The sequence below is a fragment of the Hemibagrus wyckioides genome, linkage group LG16 (genome assembly GCF_019097595.1).
Source record: "Hemibagrus wyckioides isolate EC202008001 linkage group LG16, SWU_Hwy_1.0, whole genome shotgun sequence".
In the NCBI taxonomy this organism is placed as follows: domain Eukaryota; kingdom Metazoa; phylum Chordata; class Actinopteri; order Siluriformes; family Bagridae; genus Hemibagrus; species Hemibagrus wyckioides.
In genome coordinates, this window is record NC_080725.1 from 14,786,255 (window position 1) to 14,803,821 (window position 17,567).

General features: G+C 40.8%; 1 protein-coding gene across 2 annotated transcripts; it reads left to right on the forward strand.

Annotated features, from left to right (window-relative positions):
* The first annotated feature begins 657 nt into the window (after positions 1-657).
* On the forward strand, positions 658-16,347 carry gigyf1b (GRB10 interacting GYF protein 1b). 2 transcript variants are annotated; one of them, XM_058412208.1, is made up of 26 exons: positions 658-951; positions 2,088-2,379; positions 3,451-3,517; positions 4,197-4,326; positions 4,432-4,527; positions 4,612-4,726; positions 4,817-4,919; positions 5,306-5,505; positions 5,593-5,810; positions 6,222-6,327; positions 6,426-6,587; positions 7,020-7,162; positions 7,638-7,872; positions 8,207-8,373; positions 8,459-8,556; positions 8,675-8,760; positions 9,339-9,403; positions 9,514-9,654; positions 9,792-9,971; positions 10,441-10,613; positions 10,723-10,901; positions 11,248-11,411; positions 11,670-11,714; positions 11,880-11,991; positions 12,413-15,132; positions 15,317-16,347. In XM_058412208.1, the coding sequence occupies exons 3-25, from the start codon at positions 3,483-3,485 to the stop codon at positions 12,478-12,480; spliced, it is 3,021 nt and encodes a 1,006-aa protein (XP_058268191.1). In that variant the 5' UTR covers positions 658-951; positions 2,088-2,379; positions 3,451-3,482; the 3' UTR covers positions 12,481-15,132; positions 15,317-16,347. The 2 variants fall into 2 exon arrangements, with proteins under 2 accessions (XP_058268191.1, XP_058268192.1); XM_058412209.1 differs by lacking the exon at positions 658-951 and having other exon boundaries at positions 2,136-2,379; positions 9,795-9,971.
* The last annotated feature ends 1,220 nt before the right edge of the window (positions 16,348-17,567 follow it).

Below are 17,567 nucleotides of genomic sequence, written 5' to 3' on the forward strand. Positions count from 1 at the left end.
TATGTTAAATAGGACATTGCTGTGTTAATTCAACACTTTAATACGTCTTTGAACGTTTTATCAGCAAATTTAATCAATTTTCATTTAGGGATTCAGTTGAATTGTTCAGGGGTTAATTCAACGGTGTGTTGCATGTGTTAATTAAACAGTGTAAGGGTTCATTGAACACTATATGTTTTTGTGACACTGATTGTTTCCAATAATACTGTTTGATTCACAATAAGAGTTAATTTATTACATTAATCATTAAAAAAAACTGTGTTGAAAAACAACACAACCTGACTAGCCATGAATGTGAAATTAATGTAAGCATTTTGAGCAGTAAAAAAAAATAGGAGATGGATGGGTGAATTTATTAAACACCACAAGTATTGCCACATTCCACAACTGCAGCGTTTAACAAAGACAAGTGGTTTGTATTTCAGGACGCCATGCTAACCACTGACGCTAGCGGTTTCGCCCAACATCAACTACGCACGGCCGAATCCCACATAGCTTCCTAACGGCAACGAAGTACACTACACTTGCCGTTAGTGGCTAGTTTTTGTAATGCCCTATGTAGTGCATTGCTATAGGTAGTAAACAGGAATTTGGGACTCAGCGCAAATGGTCGGAGAAAGCCCTCTCTGATTGGATAAACTTGGCACGTGAGTCGCGTTGAACAGCCATTTTTGTAAAACACAAACAAGACGAGAGAGAAAAACGGCGAGCGTAGCAAAATAAAGAAAAGTAAATATTCACTTAATTATCGTGTTTGTAAAAAAAAAAAAAGTAGCTGCAAAAATTAAATATATTTAAGGCGAATTTTTTTTATTACTGCGATGCACGCGCTTGCAAACGGAGTGAAGTCGTAGATAAGTTTACGTGAAGGCATTAGCTGGCTGGCTAGCCTGCTGTCGCTTGCTTGCTAGCTAGTAGGCTCCAGTTTTGTTCATTTTGCTGAAGGAAAAGGTAAGAAAAGCACGTTTTTTGTCATAATTATGCATGCAGGGTGTTTGGTCGAGTCAGAGACTTTGACGAACGCGCTGAACGTTTGTAAAAACATAACTGAAAACGTTGACAAAAGTGTTAAGTTGTAAAGGCCTTGAGTTGATCCCCGGGGTAAAGTTTAGGAGGCGGCCGGCGCAGGGTAATGCAGGTCGTGGCTGGGTGGTGCTTCATTTCGTCTCCCGGTTCAAGCTTAATTTGTTCATTTAGAGTTTTGAGAGATTTGCTCAGTTTGGTTTATAAATACTGAATACAGCTAAATGAATGTCTTTCACAGTTTAGCTGCTAGCGGGTATAACGTTTCTGCATATTTGTGAAAACGCTGACATTATATCAGGCGGAATCCTTAATGGCGGTCTGTTTGTGTCGTAGTGCACTACAGAAGAGGCTGAGGGAACGAACTCGTACGCTATGTAGGGCACCTATGTAGGGCGTTGACAACGATTTGAGACATAGCCTTGTTCATTGGCCAGTATGTGGAAAAGGTTGAGAACTATAATAAATTAAAGACCACGGGTCACTTATTTATTTTAAGCAGTGCGTATTAAGTGTTTAGTTTTATGTTACTAGTTATCGTTTTAATACTTGTTTATTTTTTTTATAGAAATAAATATTTCACTCTAAGAAGGTCGTGTAATGTTGAGTTTGTCATATAATTCTGAGTTGTCTGATGTTTTGTAAACATGTTGTTATAATGCTAGTTTATAACCTTGTTACAGATATTTAACTTGGATAGTTTGCAGAAAACGTGCTTGTGGTAATTTCTAACAGTTAGACACAAACAACTTGAAGATAACCTCTGACTCCCATTAAAACCAGGCGTGCTGATCTGTCTGAGATTCAGGAATACATAATCAACATTCACGTCTCACGTGTTTGAAGCAGCACATGAAGATTTTTGTGTTTTTGATGAATCTAAAATCATTCACCATTTGAATGTGTAGTGCACATGCGCATAATTATAGTTCACTTAGTGCATGATACGCTTTTAGTTAGACGCTTAAGAATACTAAACAGGTGCTTTTTTTTTATTGTTTTGATACACACACACACTGATGACCACTTTACACTTCTTTTCCTGTCTCTTTTCTTCCCTGCAGGTCAGACGAGGCACGTCAGAAAGAGAGAGAAGGGTCTGGCGATAGTGACCGTACGAATCACAACTAAACTGCCCGGAAACATTCGCTCATATCCACATTCACTCACAGTGTGTTTGTAAAATAGAAATCTTGGCTTTTTTTTTTCCCCATTGGTTCCGTTTTTCCCTCAAGCTCTTATATTCAGTGTTTGGCAGCTATCAGTTCACTGATATAGAGCTCAGAGTAGCTACAAACATATACACATCATCATACAGCAACACTGCTCCTGCTGTCTCACTCGCCCTGGTAAAAGGTAAGCACTCTACAAACAAAACGTGCAATCAGATCATCTTTAACGCAGCTAACAAGTGAATGACATGATTAAATACTCCAGATAAAACTACACACTACAGTGTTAACGTTTCCTTAAGATCAGAAGTGTCTTTAATTTTTTGTTTTCCCCTTTGTGATGTTGCTTTAAAACAGAATCAGGTTAGAAGTGTAAGTGCAGTTAGAATGTTTTCATCATGTAGAGTCCGATCCTATCTGACATCATGTCTGTTTTATTTTATACAAGTGAAATTTATTCCAGTAACTCTGTGCTTGAGAGCTCTGTCTAGTTATCTCTTCAGCTTAAACATCACACCAGCATTATATTTAAATATTGGACATCTTATTCAATTAGGCTGATGTTATTGATATAAAAATATGCACACTTTTGAGGAAATGATTGAAGATGAGGAAACATTTTGTGGATGAATGTCTTAATATTCAGCTTGGTGTGAGAAGATTGTGAGTTTGAGTCCCAGCACCACCAAGCGGTTGAAATTGAGCAAGTTTCTTAACCCCCAGCTGTAAAGAAAAAAGTTAGATGAGTGCACTGAGTGCTGTGAATCTGATTGTAAGTTCATTAGTGTGATATGTTCTGAGTACTTAAACTATCAAAGCAATTCTGGTGTGCACAAATTATCTTAATAATAAACTCGTGTTAACACTTCACTGTGCAGATGCTCACAGATGGATAGAAGCCTAACGATGATGCATGCTGGACATCAGATAGTCTAATCTATTTATCATAATGATGCTAAATACCAAACAGGTGTCAATTTTACATTATACACTCTGAAAAAAGGAATCCCGTCCAAATAGGGCTGTACAGATGCGGGTCATGCTCTGATCGCCTTTTGTTGTACAGATGCTCATCATTTATTTGTATAACATCATTTATTTGAGTTTTTCCTGAATTGAGAAGTTGAGCCGTTGTAACGGTAATGAAGACACTTGTGCTTTTACACATCAGTCTCAGATGCTGATCTGTTTCTAAGGATTTTTGTCTGTACATAAGGTATTAATCCTCATATAAACACTTTGATTTTCACTTCAGCAGAACTTTTGAGCCCTGAGGACGAGGAGAACATGACTGCTGAGACACTTAACTTTGGTCCAGAATGGTAATTCTCTCTCTCTCTCTCTCTCTCTCTCTCTCTCTCTCTCTCCATGCTAGCTGTGTTTGTTTTACTTCCCCATCATACGAGGAAGCAGATGTTTCCTGAAGGTGACCGCTTTGTTCTGAATTAGTTTAGAGAAGTGATTTACTAACGGCTCACCGACACACACCGATAAATAACACAACACGTGTAACTGCAAGCATCACAGGTATAAAATTACACACTCAGGAACACAGACTTGGTTTTTGTTTTCCAAATCAGTTATTTTTATGAACAGTTAATAAACACAGTGTGTCCCATATGTCCAGTATCACACTGATTTTATTATATTTCTACAGACCCTGTATCAGACTGTGGAAGAACAAAGCCAAAGAATTCTATGTATAGGGTTTTGTGTGGACTTCCTAAACAAATTCTCTAAATAAAAACTAACATTGGACATGTTCATAGCTGTAGTCAGTTAATAAAATTTATTAGTAATGCCACCAAAGATGGTTATCCACAAATGGTACTTTCGGTATTTGTTATACTTTATATTATTTTATAAGTCTAAATTGAAACATTGGATCTAAGACAACAATTAGGGGGTCATATTTGTGGAAATGTTTCTCTGAGGGACATTAGACAAGTGATTTAGTAAAATAAGTACGTTTTTGATGATGTGTGTGTCCCCTCTCCACAGGCTCCGTGCACTATCCAGAGGAGGGAGCATCACGTCTCCACCTCTTTCCCCAGCAATGCCAAAGTCCAAGCTGGCCGAGTACCGCTACGGCCGCGAGGAGATGTTAGCACTTTATGTCAAAGATAACAAGGTGAGAGAGAAAGGAAGAGAGGGGGAAGACAGCGACACTCTGGGCACATGCACTGTCAGCTCACTGTGTGTGTGTGTGTGTGTGTGTGTGTGTGTGTTTGTGTAGGTCCCAGAGGACATGCAGGATAAGGAGTTTGCTGCCATCCTGCAGGACGAGCCGCAGCAGCCCCTGGCTCTGGTGCCTCTGACTGAGGAGGAGCAGGTCACTGCACATACTTTGAGTCATTTCCTTCCAAACACTTTTACACTCGCTTTTTTATTTATATCTTTATTTGTTTATCCACAGAGGAACTTCTCCATGTCAGTGAACAGCGTGGCTGTGCTGAGGCTCATGGGCAAAGGGGGCGGGGCTGCCCCAGTGGGCGTGTCCCGAAGCAGAGGGAGCGCTAGAGGAGGGCGAGGTGTGTCTCTCTTGCTGTCTCTCACTCTCTCTCACTCACACACACGTATGTATGATGAATGTGACACAACCTGTGTTTGATATTTGTTAGGGAGGGGAAGAGGAGAAGGAGGGTTCTACCAAAGAGGAGTGGAAGAGGAGGTGGGATTCGGGCGCAGCCGAGAGGTGCACCGCAGCCAAAGCTGGGATGACAGGTGTGTTCTCGGACAGCATGCTGTACATCCTGTCTGTTTCTTAGCTTATTTTTAATATTCAGGAATTTGGTTTCTTGATCAAATTGTGTGCTCGTTCTCCTGAATACTGAAGTATATTTCAAATAAAAGATTAATAATGAATAAAATGACAGCAAATTTAGTGGTTTTATTAGCGAGTGAAAATGAATTATGTACACTTATTCTGATTAGAAATTCACTTAGTTATTAGCTAGGATGGGTAAGAGTGTTGCCATGGTTACAGTGTGAGTAATGAGCATTACAGAAGGGTTAGGTGTTCTAAATGTAGGGCTTTTTCTTTTAAATGCAGAGTACAACCTCCTCTGCCTCTTTCTCTATTTGTTTAATCCTGTCCCCTCCTGTTTCAGAGGTGAGCGCCGTTTTGAGAAGCCACTGAGAAGAGAGGGGGGACGCGGAGGCTTTGAGGACGGAGGGACAGGGCGAAAGGATTACAACCGTTCCGACAGCGATAACTGGCGCACGCTCCGTGAGGAGCAGGACGAGGAGGAAGGAGGTGTAGTTGGAGACGGAGGTGGAAGCTGGCGGGTGGCCGGGACTCGACGTGATGGTACACATGCACACGCACACATGCGTTCACTTCATAATAGGGGTGTGTTCTGTCATTGACCTGTTCTGGACTATGGACTTTTCCCAGACGGAGGCCCGCGCTCGGCTGGATGGAGAGACCACGGTAACGGAGACGGGCGACGCCGAAAGTTCGACTTTGATTTCCGGGAAGGCGAAATGGTCCGGCGGAGGACAGGGAGTGAGGGAGGGGAGGAAGAGAGAGATGGTCTGCCAGAGTGGTGCACTGATGAAGAGGAGGGCGAGATGGGCACCTTCGATTCGTCTGGAGCGTTCATGTGTGTTAAGGTGAGGCAGAGATTTCGTTGTTCAGGTGTATGACTTGTTCAGAAAACCCGATGCTGGACATCAGTGACACACTTTTGTCTCAGGCTTTCACTTTGTGGTTAGCATAGCAATATTGTTTATAATTTCATTTTCTTGAAGTCGTTCATGTGGATAGATTTTGTGTTCTTTTTTTTTTATTGTATTTTAATGTGGTTATCATTATCAGTTAGTTGTCACTTGTGTCACTTTGAATTCCTTGTGTAGTGGTGTGTTTTCTCTGGAAAACCACAGAAAACTCTGTAAGGTTACAGTGACCTCTCTGATTGACAGGTCTTTCTTTAGAAATGTGAATTCAGTGGGACAATTTAAAATACGTCACATACATGGAAGCTGAGTGCAGTAATTTCGTAAATTATTTTATTTTATGTGTAGAAGAGCTCGAGAGACATGATCCCTGAAGACCAGGAGCTGGAATTTGAGGCTCTGGAGGAGGAAGACGAGGCCGAGCAAGAGAGGAAGGATAGCTCTGCTGACAAAGGTAATTAAAGACGTGTAGAGGTGTATTATATATGAGTAGATGGATGGGATGTTAAAGTGGAACGTTCGCTCACTCTTTCCTCACTCTGTCTTTTCCAGTAGAGGACATTGAGGCATCTGGAGCGTCTGATGGTGGAGAGATAAAAGCTGCTGCTGCTTCTTCTCCTCCTTCCACCTTTTCTGTCTGTGCTCTCACCTCAGAACAGGAACCACTTCCACCTTGTGTTGCTCCACCAAAGTTTAGCCTCCAGATTAGTGAAGGTATTTACATTAATACAGTCACTTCACATTTGAATGCATTCATTAGTCATAAATGTGCCTAATTTAAGTCAGTTTTATTGGGGAATATTTTTTTATCCCCCAGAAACCAAGTTAAAGACAGATGTCATGTGAATCTTATTCATAATTTAATTAAAGACCCAAATAATAAATTGCTTCATTTACACCTCCATGCAGTAAATTGTAAAGTGTGAAATTGTGTTTAATGAAAAAAAAAAATGCTTATAAAATGTTTATTTATTTCCATGTTATTTTGTGTGATTTCTCAATCCAACCCCTGACTTTATCCATGTTGTGCCGTATGACTGTGCGTGTCGTCTCTTATCTTTAAAACGTCTGCACTCTCAGGCAGTGTAGTTAATTGGAACAATGAGAGAAGTGGTGGCCCTTAAACATGAGTGATGTGTGTTTCAGGCGCAGCTCCAGTAGGGGGCAGCACTAAGCTGCCGCAGAGCTCTCCTCCTGCCAGGACGTCCTCTCCTCCCATCACGGCTGCTGATGTCCTGCCTCCGGGAGGCGACAACGAGGAGGAGGACGGCATGACGCACATGCAGCAGGTCAGTGCCATGTTTGTGTAGGTGTGTGTTGTTTTTTCTTTCCTCCTGCCTTCTCAGTGTGCTGAAAGCCTTCATACAAAACAGTTGATCAAGGTGTTTTTCTGAAAAGTGAAATGTCAGTTATTTAACCAAATCAGCTAAAAACACATTAGTTGCTTTTATTACTGTTTGCATAACTTTTACACATTAATTTTGCTTATGTTCTGCTTTTATTTATTTCACACATTTTGTGTAGTAGTGTTTTTTATATTTATTTTCAATGCTATTATTATTTGATTTTTGTTTGCTTTTCTATCCTGTTTCTTATTATTGTTTATTTCTATTTTACAGTATGTGTTTTATTTAATCAAATATTCTGATACTCATTAGAGCTAGTTTTGTTTCATACATTTTTTTGTAGTTTAAGTTTCTTTTTATTTAAACATCAGAATGGTGTAAAAGGGTTTAACGTCATTGGCTGTGATGATGTGTTCAGGAGGCGGAGAAGATGGTGGCATCTCTTCAGGACACGTCTCTAGAGGAAGAACGTTTTACACAGGCATTGCAGGAGAGCCATGGAGCTGCTGTCACTCGCACACACGCTCTCCCCACCACACACACACACTCCCACCCCAACACACACACCCTGCCTCACTCTGCCGGCGCTCTACCGCTCACACACGAGTCTGCCATGAAGTGGTTCTACAAAGACCCTCAAGGAGAGATCCAAGGTATGATTTTATTTGTAATTTAAGCTTACTTAATGGTGTCCATTTTGATTTTTATTTGTATTTTGTTCTCGTGTTTATTTTTTATACTGTGATTTTTGTTTGATGTTGCTTTCATTTAGTTTTAATGTATTATCAATTATAGTTTATTAGTAGTATTAATTTAGTATACAGGCAAAATGTTTACCAACAAAATATACAATTTGTAGGTTATTTTTATTGTAAAAACATTAAAAAGATACATTTTCTGGAATGGGGAATAAAGTTTCTACCTTTCTGTACTTGTGTAAAACAGGTTTTTATTGTGTGTGTGTGTGTGTGTGTCCTCCCACCTCAGGCCCGTTCAGTCCAGTGGAGATGTGTGAATGGTTCCAGGCCGGTTATTTCACGATGACCCTGCTGGTGAAGAGAGGCTGTGACGAAGGTTTCCAGCCGCTGGGGGATGTCATAAAGATGTGGGGACGTGTGCCTTTCTCACCGGGACCCTCACCTCCTCCACTGCTGGTAAAGAAAACACACACTTAAACAGAGGAATGAAAATGTGGAATGTTGTATGTTTTGTGAACTCTGAGTGTGTGTGTGTCTGTAGGGTAATATGGACCAGGAGTTGTTGAAGAAGCAGTTGGAGCAGGCAGCCACAGCAGCTCTCTACCAGCAGCTCCAAATGAGATTCCAACACATGAACAGGTACCCCCCCCCCTCTCTCTCTCTGTCTCTCTCTCTCTCTCTCTCTCTCTCTCTCTCTCACTGTCACACTCACATTCTCACTTCAGACTAGCTCCTTAACACTTTGTGTGTGTTTCAGGTGTGGTGAAGCAGGAATTATGCCTGCTATGAACCGATCTGTGCCAGAAGCCTGGGACATTCATACCTCATCCTCACAGACACCAGGTAAGGTTAATTCAGCTTTATACACACTCCACACCCTCTGCCCTCCAACAACACTGCAAGAGAAAGAGAGACATACAAAAAAACACTCCATTAGGGAACAGCTAATTTAGATAACACCTTTAGAACCGCTTCATTTAGGAACACTTCAGATGGAATATATCATCAGGAGCATTTTAACAGTGTGTTCTAAATGATGCGTTCCTAAAAGTGCTTGTGCTAAAGGAAATATTTTGATGCGTACCTGAAGGCTTGTTCTGAAGGAAGTGTTCTAAATGATGTGTTCCTATATGATATCTTTTAAAGGATGTGCTGTTAATGAAAGAGCTTCTGAATGACCTGTTACTCCATTTAGAACACTTAGTTAGGAACGCTTCAGGTGAAACCCTCTGTTTAGAACACTGTGGAATTCTCCTGTAAAAATATTTCTTCATGAATGCTTGATCTAGAGTGCTCTTTGCTGAACAATTTTTTGAGAACACTCCGTTCAAAACACATTCCTTTATGAATACTTAATTTAGAACACTCCTGGCAATTAGCATTAAAGCTAAAAACATGAATATATTGATTTTCTCATGCAGGTGCTGAGGTCGGTCTGTGGGATTTGACCTCACCTCAGGGTCCAACTCTCGAGCAGCTGCAGAAAGTAAGACTGGCTTAGGGGTCACCTTTCACTTTATATCCGTGCGTGTCTGCCATTTGTACTGATTTCATTTCATAATTTAATTTCATTAAATGTGTGTATGGTTGCGTCAGCTCCAGCAGGAGAGGCATGAAGCTGAACTCAGGGTGAAGAGGGAGGATGAGGAGCGAAAGCGTCGGGAAGAGAAGAGAAGGCAGCAGGAGGAGCAGAAGAGGAGAGAGGAGGAGGAGTTGTACAGGCGCAAACGTGAACAGGTACACAACTATCAAAACGTGCACTGCTTACATCACCATGGAAAACACATGTATTGTAACATAAAACGCTATTCGAAGACTGAGGAACTGACTTGGTGCATACATGGATACTGAAGTGTGTGTGTGTTCCTGCACAGCAGTGTCGTCAGCAGGAGCTCCTCATGAAATTGCTCCAGCAGAGTCAGCAGCACCAGCGGGAGGTGCAGGGAGGTGCAGGTTGGAGCTCGGCACAGGCAGGGTCGCTCTCTCTGGGTAAAGCTCAGGGAAAGAATCTCGGTCTTCTGGAACAGCAACAACAGAGAGCTCAACAGCAGAGGGTGAGACTCAACACTACACACATTCACGTTTTAATAGTTCAGACTAGCATACTTACCGGTTAGCAGCAGAGCTCCTTGTTGGTCAGCTATCAACTGACCAAATGCAAAAGACTCAACTTTGACTGTTTTTTAAACTCAGGTACAACTTTTCGTACATAAAATAGAGATTCTTGTGCCTGGCAAAGTAACCCCCAGATATGCTGTATCCGCTGCCTGGTGACATGCTAGCAACAGCCTTTAGCATACCATAGCAACCAACAAACGACACGCTAGCCATCTAGCAGCCACCTGGAATACCATGTCCACTTCATATCAACACCCTAGCAATCTCCTAGAGTACTGTGGCAACTACGTACCAACACATTAGCAAGACCATGCATTTGTTTTAGCCGTGTAATTTCTCTGCATTTTCTTCAGAAATTACAATTCCCTTGCTAAATCTAAAGTTTTGGGGTGTGTGTGTGTGTAGCTGGCGATGGGGCAGTGGAGTGACAGTTCTGTGGGAATGTGGACTGGAATGGAGGGGAAGATCAGCAGTTCCAATGGAGGCAGCAGTATGGGCATCTGGGACGAGGCGGTTAAAAACCAAGTCAACCATCGTAACATGGGCATGAAGCACAGCATGAGTAGCCCCTCATTCAGGTACACATACACCTTAAAATACTTAAGAGCTCTCTCTATTACAGTGTGCTAGCTCACCTGCTTATATTAAAGACCGTGTGTGTGTGTGTGTGTGTGTGTGTGGTGATAGTAGTACTACTAGTAGTGAACAGTACATGCTGAACCGTCGGAAGAGGACCGAAGAAGAGGAGCGGCTGCTGAAGCTTCTACAGGGCATGAAGCCTCAGCAGGATGGATTCACCACATGGTGTGAACAAATGCTGCATGCTCTCAACACCTCAACCAACAACTCGTCCTCCTCTGTGGACGGTAATGCATTTCAATACAGACCCACTACCCCTCTTTCTCTAGAGATATGTGTGTGTATGTGTGTATATATATATATATATATATATATATATATATATATATATATATATATATATATATATATATATATATATAAAATATAATGTATGTATATATATATTATGTATGTATGTATGTGTATATGTGTGTGTGTGTATATATATATATATAGATATATATAAATTATATAGATATAGAAATTGCTGTATAAGTCATATGAATTTAATAAGAGCACAGTTTCTGTTTTGAACAAAAGAGTAGTCAATCAACCAGTCACCAAATTTACAAATCTTCCGTGTGTGTTTAGTGGCCACCATTGTGGCATATCTAAAGGAAGTGGAGTCCCCATACGAGGTTCACGACTTCATACGCTCATACCTGGGCGACACAGTCGAAGCCAAAGAGTTCGCAAAGCAGTTCCTGGAGCGTCGTGCCAAGCAGAAAGCCAACCAGCAGAGACAGCAGCAGCAGGTCACTGTTCACCTATGATTACCACAAACTTCTATTGCAGTTCTCTGTCTTTATTTACAGAAAAATTATTAGGTATGGGTTTTTGGGAACTAAATATCAGAATATCATGGCAGCTTTTGAACATGTTTTCATGTTTTTAACTTTTAACATTAAAAATCAGTGAATAAACTCTGTTCTCTTCAGCTGTCAAGACAAGCTCATGAATTCATGCATGAACTACAACTTTTTAGTTGATTATTACTGTGTTTCTGTCTACAGCTGTGTAAGGAGATTGCAGGACTGAATATGAACTTCCCCTTACAAGTGAGTCTTCATTTTTGGGCCACATAGCTTTATAATTCAACACACCCAACATCCATCACCAAAAGAAAATAAATTCAGTGTTTTATATTTTGTTGAGTTTATTTTAGGATTTCATGTTCAAAGAAATGCCTTGTTTTTATAACACCGGTGTTTAATTATTTGCAGTCTGTGTTCCAGACAAGCCACATTAGTAAAAGTGGCAGCATGTACGACAGCCAGGGTGGGAAAATGAAGAAGAAACCCAGCATGATGCTCCACTCTGATCCCAGCATCCTCGGTTAGTGCAACACACACGCACTTATTTTAGTCATCACTTAATAAATCAAAAGGACACACCAAAAACGTTTGCAAGAAAATCAGCGCAGTTTCACGAGTTGGTTTTTGATTTACTAATTAATCTAGTTTGTCCATTTCACACCTCATTACATGTCCACTGGCATGTCCACTTCTCAATGGATTACATACAAATCATTTTCTCGAGGTTAAGAAAACGTATTTTAAACTAAACCTCACTTCACGAACACGACTCAAGCTTTCCATGTCTCCTCATTGTTTTAGTACAACAGCACCACACAGTGTTCCACTACTGCTACTACATGCTTTAGAACATTTTTCCCCAACAGCAGTGATTAGACCTTGCAGGAAATTTTTTTTTAGAGATATTTAGTAAGTTAAATTTAAAACGCGTGTGTGTGCAGGTTACTCGTTTTTGGGCTCAAGCGAGCGGATGATGCTGGGAGAGATGGAGGCAGTGGAGGATTACTGATCCAGCAGAACCTTACTTGAGTCTACCTGAGGCCTTAACCTGGAGCAAACTAGCAGACGAATGTGCACTGCACTCTCACTCCCTCTCTCACCCACTCTCTCGTTATGTCTCTCTCTCTTCCAGACGAGGACAGGGAGTGGATCAGAGGTATGGTGTGTGAAGGGAGCTCTCACACCTCTTTGTCTAAGCACCTTAACTAAGCTATTGCACTTTATTACCAGAATTTCAATATTTGAAATTGAGTTTTTGTGTGTTTTTTTTTTTTTAACAATGCGAAAACGTGTGAATATATTGTTACATATATTATGTGTTGAACTGTTTGTATACAAGTGTGTGTAAGTATGTTCGTGATTTAGCCAGATCAGAGTGTGAGAATGCACTCTCAAAATACAAACACTGTCGTATTATTTTTTTGTTTTGTTTTGTTTTCACATGAAAGCTATAAAATTGAAAAACTTGAACATTTGCACTTGTTTAAGAAAAATGAAAAAGGAAAAAAAAAAAAAATTAAAGCTAGATTAGTTTGATATTTTTTGGATTGTTTGTGAGCGATTTGAAGAAAAGTCTGCACAAAGAACTTTATTACCGAGAGATATAATGGAAATGCCATGTTTTTATTTTGTTCAAAAAGAAATTTTTGTATTTCGCCGAAGTGTGAGTGTGTTAGAGAGAGAGACACACATGAGTGTGTGTTAATTTGCTTTTCATGTGTACATAGGTTCTTAAAGAGATAAAGATGGGACTGGGTGGTGAGTGTGTGTGTGTGTGTGTGTGTGTGTGTGTGTGTGTGTGTGTGTGTGTGTACTTCTGCCTGCGTCCCGTCTGTGGTGCTGTATTGCCTTTTTCCTCTGGTATTTTTTTTTTTCTTTTCTTTTTTTTTGGAGGACATTTGAGTGTTAAGCCTCGTTCCAATCCTGTTTTTAACACCCCTTGTCGACTATCGTGCTGTCGCCATCTTAAGCACTACATCAGCTTGAGTGAGGGAGCAGCGACCACTTTGTAGGAAAAAGGCACACGTGGGTATATCCATGTGCAATGGCTGTATTTTATTCTGCTAATCGTCCTAAACGGCAGATTAAGTGGTGCATATGTAACATTTCAAGACTAACACACGGATGGTGATGTTGGGGTTGGGGTTTACTACTCTGTGTTCCTCTGTTAACTAGCGAATTACCACGCTAGCTCTCTAGTAAGCCGTTATTGCATTTGGAGCGAGTCGATGAGCAGTGTTGAAGTGTTAGTAGTGTAGCTCTTCTGTTCTCCTTAAAACACCATGAAACTGTGTAACATTATTTCTCCCTATTTTGGAGGACCATATGTGAACTAATTGCCTTTTGTGTGCGTGTGTGTGTGTGTGTGTGAGTGCGAGTGCAAGAGAGAGACAACTTTTAATTTTCATCGCTGTTTAAGGAAAAAAAAAAAAGAATGATGGATTTATTTTTTTATTGTTGCATACAAAGTATTTGAAACTTCTGTGATCTGATTTGGAGCACTTTCAAGGCTGCTACCTTATTGTCATATAGATTTTTTTTTTTTTTTTTTTTTTTTGATTTGTGTTGGGCGTTTTGTTTTTCCTTGCATCCTTGGGAAGTTTATTACAAATGAATGTATTCCTAAAATGTGTAACGGAGCGTCGCAACAAGCCCCGAGTCTTCACTCACTTTAAAGTCTGACGGGCTTTTGATAAGTAAAACAGACATTTTCAGAAGGAAATGTCCTGCTGTTCTTCCAGAACTTTCTCCAGCAGTGAACCTCGGGCCAATCAGAGCCAAGGACGTGCACCGTGTAGCAGTAGAAGACTTTTTTCTTTATTTTTATTGTTATTTTATAATTTTTTTTGGGGGGGGGTTCAAAAGGTGTTCTGCTTTTTTTCCCCCTTTTTTGGAGTAATCTTCAGTAAAGACAGAGACTTTTGAAGCCTGGGCTGAGAATTATTATTATCGGTACTTGATCTAGAAGAATTCTGGAGTATATTTTTACAAAAGAAGAAGAAAAACGAGACATGCAAGTAGCAGCAATAAGGACATGAACATGTGTGAGGACATGCATTCTTCTGGAGAAGTGGACTTGTCTCATTCCGCATCCTAAATGGGGAAAAATGACCTTCAGTCTCTCTTGTCCCAGACAAATGGACATGTGCGGTGGACTTCAGTCTTCTGCAGTTTTTAGCTTTCTTGTGGTCTCAAGTCACCTAAAGGTTTCAAGGTTGGTGAGAAGTATACTCGTACAGCGGTGTAGGCTTGAGTCCTGTACAGAGTTCAAAGATTTCAAGATGTGGTCCTGCGTGCGCTACTGCAGCCACCATCGTTTACGAGCGGATTAGAGACTCCTCCAAATGAGATGAGTTCTAGATGAGTTCTGGAGAAGTAAAGATGGACAAGTGGACTTAAGTTGTCTTCATCACATGAAGGAAAATCCAACACTGTTGCTGAAACGGTCGGTTTTATCTGAATGTTTCCCAGAAAACTCTACAGCAGATCAGCTTCTAGAGAACGTGAGGGCGTGTTAAACGCTTGGGTTCGGGTGGAAAACTTGTAAAGAACAAGGAGGTTCCTTTACCTAGTGGACTAGAATGGCAGAGAGAGACAGAGACTGCTGCAGGTCCTCGAGGAAGAGGAACCAGTGAAACCAGCAAGTTTCAGCGTGAGGAAGGTAAACACCAGTTTCTTCTCATCAATAGAGACGATGCTTGAAATCAGGTTTATCATCTGACATTCATGTTTAGTACCTCTGCTGGATTATTTTTCTCTAACTGCATGACATGGAGTGTATGAGTGTATTATCCATTAGCATGCGAACCTCCGTGTCCTGATCAGACTTCTGTTTTTTCCGACAGGTTCCCTGAGACAGAAGCCTTGGTTCTACTGGAATGAAGACTTCACGATCCGTCTGAGGCTCCCGCCACACTGAACTGAATCCTCTCGCCTTCTCTTACACCTGCTTTCTCTCTATTTAAGGCATGTGCCAATAATCGTCAGTCATCACGGTACTTAGCATTCACAGGACATTAGTGCAGTTTCTTTGAGCAAAGCTAAGATGCTAGTAAACTAACGTGGCTGCACGCTAGCAGTACTGCTGCTGTACAAGTAGGAAGTTGAAGTTGGTTTATGGTGACTAATCAGATCAAGCTACAGACTAGTATTTTTGGCAAAATATAATTGTGCATAGAAAAATGTTTATCGGCACATGCCAACTATTTACCTCCTCTCTTCCTCTACATTTCTTTTTACTTTAAATTTCTTCTTTTTTGTTCATGTGATCTGAAAGGGCAGAGCTCAAGTTGAACTCAATCATATCACGGGAATGTTTTAGCTTGCTAACACAATTAGTACCTGATTTTTAATGTCCTATGACCCCAGCTATGTATGAGGTGAAGTTAATGCTATCAGAGATTATCAGAGTGCATTATGTAGCTAACAATGTTAACATATGACATGATGGAATTTCACCTTAAGCTCCGCCCACTTTGTGTATATAATGTACATATTCTTTTATTTCGGAAAAATTCTCCCCTTGTTTTTATTGCCATGCCTTAAACTGTACAGTGGGCAATTTTATCTCCGCTTGCTAGCTCATGCGAGTGTATCAACAGTCTGGATGCAGACACGCCCTCAGCTGTGGGACATTTCCACTCGGCTCTGTATATACCGTTTCCAAGCTACGACAGTTTTTAGGTATTATCAAAGTGCGCGAGTCATTTTAGCAGAAAAGGACGTTAGCCCCGCCCATGCTCAATTCCTCTCTCCACCAGCTCCAACAGAGGAGTGGACACCTTGACACTGCGGGCACAGAGGGCGGGGCTACTGGAGTTTTTGCTTTGAGAAGAACAAACTATGTTAAACAGAAAATAAAGTTTTAAAGGTTGAAGCTGTTTCCTGCTTGGATTTATTTTAGCTCTGTGTTCACTGCTTACATTTTATTTTTTGCTTATATGTAACTTTTAGGAACATTTCTACTTTATGAAGATTGCAGATTTTCCCCAGGCTAATATTTGAGAGGAAGTTTAATCAGTATGTTTACCCAGTTTTGTAGGTGTTATGCCAAGGCATACAATTCACACATTTTTCAACAAAAGATGGGATTTTAAACACCTTTTGGAGAAAACCAAATACCTTTCAGTTATTGGTGTTAATCTGGTGCTAATTTCTTTAATTATCTGACAAACTCTATTTAACTGCCGTCCTATCTGACTTTGCAAGATGGTGAGCCATTCTAAATTGACTGAAACCCTCCAGCAGCAAGTTGTCCAGATGAAGGCCAAAGGGCTGACCCTTACCATAGCAAGATAAATTGGTTGTTCCAAATCTTATTTCTAGAATATTTTATCTTCACAATATCACAAACTCATTTAAGTCCCCCAAGAAGGCTGGTTGTCCATAAAAGACAAATGCAAGAGAGGACAGGATAATGCAGAGAACCTCAGTGGGCAATCGGTTCAACACTGCAGCTGGGATTCCTCAACACTGCGCCAGGGCTGAACAGAGTGAGGATCTGTCTCATAATACAGTGTCTCGATGTTTTAAGAGAATTTGGTCTGAAAGCAGTGACCAAACCTCATTAGCAGAAAGAATTAAAAGGCTAGGCTAACCTTTGCTGAGGAGCATGTTGTGTGGACAGAGGAGAACCGGTCTAAAGTTCACTTTAGTGATGAAAGCAAGTTTCATTTATTTGGGTCCGATGGGAAATATGTTCGTTATGAAACTGGTGAAAGACTGAAACCAAAGTGTGTCAAAAAGTCAGTGAAAGGTGGAGAGGGAAGCGTCAGGGTTTGGGGGATGTTTTCTGCAGCAGGAGTTGGGCCTCTGATACAGCTACATGACAGAGTGAATGCAAATGTTTATCAGACCCTTCTTCTACAACAGTCGGTTCCTTCTCTCCGTTCATCACCCAATCAACCAGCAATTTTCATGCACGACAATGCTCCCTGTCACACAGCAAAATGGGTAAAGCAGTTCCTTGAAGCTGAAAACATTGAAATAATGAAAAGGTCAGCCCAGAGTCCTGATCTAAACCCAACAGAAAACCTCTGGAAAATCCAACAAAGTTATGGCTAAGAAACCCACTACAGTCACCGAACTGTAGAAGAG